Source organism: Eriocheir sinensis, unplaced genomic scaffold (genome assembly GCF_024679095.1).
Source record: "Eriocheir sinensis breed Jianghai 21 unplaced genomic scaffold, ASM2467909v1 Scaffold1265, whole genome shotgun sequence".
NCBI classification, from domain to species: Eukaryota; Metazoa; Arthropoda; class Malacostraca; order Decapoda; family Varunidae; genus Eriocheir; species Eriocheir sinensis.
The window spans coordinates 86,241-91,951 of record NW_026110590.1 but is presented as its reverse complement, the minus strand read 5'-3'; the positions used below and the strand labels follow the sequence as shown (position 1 = coordinate 91,951).

At 38.9% G+C, this 5,711-nt stretch overlaps 1 protein-coding gene across 1 annotated transcript; it reads left to right on the top strand.

Annotated features, from left to right (window-relative positions):
- The first annotated feature begins 288 nt into the window (after positions 1-288).
- LOC126989666 (uncharacterized) lies at positions 289-4,879 on the top strand. Its single transcript, XM_050848273.1, has 2 exons — positions 289-673; positions 4,484-4,879. Exons 1-2 carry the CDS (start codon positions 488-490, stop codon positions 4,877-4,879), a joined length of 582 nt encoding a protein of 193 aa, XP_050704230.1. The 5' UTR covers positions 289-487.
- Positions 4,880-5,711: the final 832 nt, after the last annotated feature.

Sequence of the window (5,711 nt, the reverse complement as noted above, 5' to 3'; positions counted from 1 at the left end):
TATTATAAATGTATTTTCTGAACATATTTTAAGAAAAAAGCATGAAAAAAGTTTCGCAAAACTTTTTTGTGGTATGTGAAAACTTTGGTTTTATCTTCCCCCAAGAACTGTGACGAGCTTAGTTTGGGGTAAGAAATAATCAGGAGGGCCATACTATCCTCCCGATAGGGTCCCCCTGCTCCTACCCCCCTCCCCAAGAGAAGGGGGTGATTTTTACCCCATAGGGTAAGCCTACATGGGGTAAGAAAAGATCACATAACCTGATTTTTTCTTACCCCATACATGATTTTTTTTTACCCAAAGCTGATTTTTTTTTACCCCGTCTTGGTTTTATATTACCCCATGTTTAAACATGTTCGTGATGTGTAGTGTGTGATTGACAGTCGGTCTGTCTTGTTGAAACCTGTTACTCATATGACTCGGTCCACTGTTCACAGGAGTGTGCATGATCATTAGCCAGTAAGAAGCAGCAGGGTTAAGTGCCACAATGCCGAGGACATATAAAAAGTTTGAAAGGCCATATACGAAAGCCACAATTCAACTTGCTGTGCAGGAAGTTAAAGATGGTTCCTCCATTAGAGCAGCCAGCGCCAAGCATCACATGTCATATTCTCTTTTGAGAAAGCATGTCAAGAGAAGTGAAAGTGAAGAATCTTTCAAGGATGATATGAGGGTGAGTTATTGTTTTTTTTTTATGCGTGTATGTACCATATAATAATGATCCTCTTACATATTATATACTCGTACATACTATATGTAATAAAACCTGTTCTGATATATACATATTCTGTTTGCATTACAGGGAAAGAAGACGGTACTTGCAACTGAAGTGGAAGAGAAGATTGCAGATACAATCAAGAGAATGGAGAAAATGGGACTAGGGCCAACACTGTTAGAGTTTCGTGAGATTGTCAAAGATTTCTTGCTTGCCAATGGACTAGAGACAGTGTTTAAAGATGGCATGCCTGGTTATGAATGGGCAACTGCCTTCATGCACAGGCACAACATGACTCTGAAGACCGGTGGTATGATGCAACTGGCAAGGAAGAGTGTAACTAGTGATCCATTCGTCATTTATGGCTTCTATGAGCTTCTGAGACAAGAAATGGCACGACTTGAGATCATGGAACGCCCAGAGTGTATCTGGAATCTCGACGAAACTGGTTTCCCACTAGACCCATCAAAAGCAAAAACTATAGGCACAAAAGGAGCTAAGACAGTGAGAATAACTAGTGGCTCAAACCGTGAAAACATCAGTGTTTTGGCAACATGCTGTGCAGATGGCACATCACTGGATCCTTTAATCATATTTAAAGGTAAGAACATGCAGTCTTCATGGGTTGGAACTGATGCACTACCTGAAACTCAGTATGCTGTATCCGAGTCAGGGTGGATGACCCGTGTAATTTTTGAGGATTTTTTCAAAAGTTTTGTAGAAAAAACTAAAGATATTCGTCCTATCCTCCTGATATTGGATGGCCATCTTAGTCATACATCACTAGCAACAGTAGAACTAGCAAAACAAGAAAATATCTCCATAATTAAGCTACCTGCTCATTGCACAGATCTGTTACAACCTTTAGATGTTGCTTGTTTTGCACCTCTAAAATCTTACTATGATTCAGCATTGATGAGGTATGTGCATCAAACAGGAGCACGAGCACCATTGCAAAAGAGAGGTTTCGTGAATATGTTGTGTCAGGTCTGGAAGGAAGGACTTTCCCCGGAGAATATAAAGGCCGGGTTTTATGCAACAGGAATACATCCACTAAACCCAGAAAAGTACAAGAGTGATCGCCTTTGTCCTTTGAAAATGAAAACATACAAGGCTTGGATTGAGAGAGGAAGCCCCAGGGATGATGAAAATAATCCTGTACTGCATGATGCTACAACTGATAACACAGACAACAGAGATTCACAATCATCACCGCAAAATCCACAGAACCCTTCACAACCTTCTGATGCCAATACCACAAATGTTCCCACTTCTCCAATACCTGAACCAGGAATAGAAAAAGATCTCTCAGATACAACCCTTACACTTGTTCAGGAACAAGTATTACCTGGTTGTAGTCACTGGCATGAAACTCCCTCTAACAACAAAGCTGAACTTCAAGATGAGATCAAGAAAGATATAGAAAAGCGAAGTGCTTTATATGCCAAACAGTTAAGCTGGAGGACTCTTGTCAATGAAATTCAAGCCAGGGCTCCTACAGGAATGAAGTTCAACATCCTTTTGGTAGAGAAGGAAAAGGAAACAACTTTGGAAGAAATTCTGCACCGTAGGGGAAGAGTTGGAACGACACAACCTACAAGAAGAAAAATTAGTATGCACAGTCAAATCATAACTCAGGAGGAATGTAGAAAGGAAACTACAGGGCAGGAGTGGACAAAGAATAAAGAGAAGTGTAACAAAGTTCCAGGAAAGAAAAGGAAGGAACCTGAACCACTTTCTGATACCACAACTGAATATGAGATGTAAGGAATGGAAATTGATTCTGATGATGAGGTCAGTTTCACTTTAAACCAAGATGAAAGTGAAACTGAATGTGAGGAAGAAATACAGGCACCAAAGGCAACCCCAGCAGACACTCCAGTAATAACAGATGATTCTGTTGGAAAGTACTACGCAGTGTATTATACTGAGCCACGTATGATTTACTTCTGGGGGAAAATAGTTAAAACATTTGCTGATGATGATGATGGCGGTACTGTGAACAAAGTAGAAATTGATTGCCTTCAGAAAAAAACATTTCGAGTGACCCAAAGGAGTGGACATGGACTGAGCGGAACACAAACAAAGACATTGGCATAGTAGACCAAGAATACATATTCTATGGACCAGAGGTTCCCATGATAAAGAAAAACATTTTTAGATTCCCAGATGAAATGGCATGTGCTTCTCTGAAGGTTATTGAAAAGAAATTGAAGGCAAATACATAAATATTTCATAATTCTAGTGAAGAAATTGTGACATATTCCCAGGAAAGAAAAACTTTGTGAAACTTATTTATTTTATAAGGAACCAATTATATATTTACATGAATTTATGTAACAATGAAGAATATGTGTTTGAATTTAAGTTGGTGATATACCACTTAGAAATATAAAGATTTTTTCATGATACAACAGTACCAGGATTCATTGGTTAACATTATTATTGCAAGGATAAAAATTAAGAGGCATTTTATGTAATGTATAATGAAGAGTATATATACAATTCCCAGATGATGCACAAATATGAAATATCAATCATTTTCATGAAAGAAATGTATGGGTATTCATTGTAAAACTTTTTTAGCAAAATATAGCTGATTTTTCTTGCCCCATCATGATTTTTTTACCCTTTTCCGGGGAAGAAAAATTACCCAAAAATATTCATAATAAAAAAGCTATGGGACCCTGGCTCAAGATCAGCTGAAATATGATGTAATAATGACAAATGAATAAAACAGACCAGGTATTGTGAAAATGCTGAACCATATTTCTGCGAAAAACAAAGTTCTCCATTTTGAGTTTTTCTTACCCCATTTTACGTAAAGTGGGGGAAGAAAAAATCCAGGGGTTAGTGGGGTAAAAAAAAATCATTCCATTTATTGTACTCTGTCAAAGCATTTGATGTGTTTATGTCCTGTATTTATAGTGCACTCTTGTGCAATTGATTTCATATATGCGTTAGCAATATTGTATTATAAATGTATTTTCTGAACATATTTTAAGAAAAAAGCATGAAAAAAGTTTCGCAAAACTTTTTTGTGGTATGTGAAAACTTTGGTTTTATCTTCCCCCAAGAACTGTGACGAGCTTAGTTTGGGGTAAGAAATAATCAGGAGGGCCATACTATCCTCCCGATAGGGTCCCCCTGCTCCTACCCCCCTCCCCCAAGAGAAGGGGGGTGATTTTTTTTTACCCCATAGGGGTAAGCCTACATGGGGTAAGAAAAGATCACATAACCTGATTTTTTCTTACCCCATACATGATTTTTTTTTACCCAAAGCTGATTTTTTTTTACCCCGTCTTGGTTTTATATTACCCCATGTTTAAACATGTTCGTGATGTGTGGTGTGTGATTGACAGTCGGTCTGTCTTGTTGAAACCTGTTACTCATATGACTCGGTCCACTGTTCACAGGAGTGTGCATGATCATTAGCCAGTAAGAAGCAGCAGGGTTAAGTGCCACAATGCCGAGGACATATAAAAAGGTTGAAAGGCCATATACGAAAGCCACAATTCAACTTGCTGTGCAGGAAGTTAAAGATGGTTCCTCCATTAGAGCAGCCAGTGCCAAGCATCACATGTCATATTCTCTTTTGAGAAAGCATGTCAAGAGAAGTGAAAGTGAAGAATCTTTCAAGGATGATATGAGGGTGAGTTATTGTTTTTTTTTTATGCGTGTATGTACCATATAATAATGATCCTCTTACATACATACTATATGTAATAAAACCTGTTCTGATATATACATATTCTGTTTGCATTACAGGGAAAGAAGACGGTACTTGCAACTGAAGTGGAAGAGAAGATTGCAGATACAATCAAGAGAATGGAGAAAATGGGACTAGGGCCAACACTGTTAGAGTTTCGTGAGATTGTCAAAGATTTCTTGCTTGCCAATGGACTAGAGACAGTGTTTAAAGATGGCATGCCTGGTTATGAATGGGCAACTGCCTTCATGCACAGGCACAACATGACTCTGAAGACCGGTGGTATGATGCAACTGGCAAGGAAGAGTGTAACTAGTGATCCATTCGTCATTTATGGCTTCTATGAGCTTCTGAGACAAGAAATGGCACGACTTGAGATCATGGAACGCCCAGAGTGTATCTGGAATCTCGACGAAACTGGTTTCCCACTAGACCCATCAAAAGCAAAACTATAGGCACAAAAGGAGCTAAGACAGTGAGAATAACTAGTGGCTCAAACCGTGAAAACATCAGTGTTTTGGCAACATGCTGTGCAGATGGCACATCACTGGATCCTTTAATCATATTTAAAGGTAAGAACATGCAGTCTTCATGGGTTGGAACTGATGCACTACCTGAAACTCAGTATGCTGTATCCGAGTCAGGGTGGATGACCCGTGTAATTTTGAGGATTTTTCAAAAGTTTTGTAGAAAAACTAAAGATAGTCGTCCTATCCTCCTGATATTGGATGGCCATCTTAGTCATACATCACTAGCAACAGGAGAACTAGCAAAACAAGAAAATATCTCCATAATTAAGCTACCTGCTCATTGCACAGATCTGTTACAACCTATAGATGTTGCTTGTTTAGCACCTCAAAAATCTAACTATGATTCAGCATTGAAGAGGTATGTGCATCAAACACCAGCACGAGCACCATTCCAAAAGAGAGGTTTCGTGAATATGTTGTGTCAGGTCTGGAAGGAAGGACTTTCCCGGAGAATATAAAGGCCGGGTTTTATGCAACAGGAATACATCCACTAAACCCAGAAAAGTACAAGAGTGATCGCCTTTGTCCTTTGAAAATGAAAACATACAAGGCTTGGATTGAGAGAGAAGCCCCAGGGATGATGAAAATAATCCTGTACTGCATGATGCTACAACTGATAACACAGACAACAGAGATTCACAATCATCACCGCAAAATCCACAGAACCCTTCACAACCTTCTGATGCCAATACCACAAATGTTCCCACTTCTCCAATACCTGAACCAGGAATAAAAAGATCTCTCAGATACAACCCTT

Coding starts and splice junctions, on each gene's coding strand:
- LOC126989666 (XM_050848273.1), top strand. CDS start 488: ATGCCGAGGACATATAAAAAGTTTGAAAGGCCATATACGAAAGCCACA. Junction 674..4,483: donor CTTTCAAGGATGATATGAGG/GTGAGTTATTGT, acceptor TTTGCATTACAG/GGAAAGAAGACGGTACTTGC.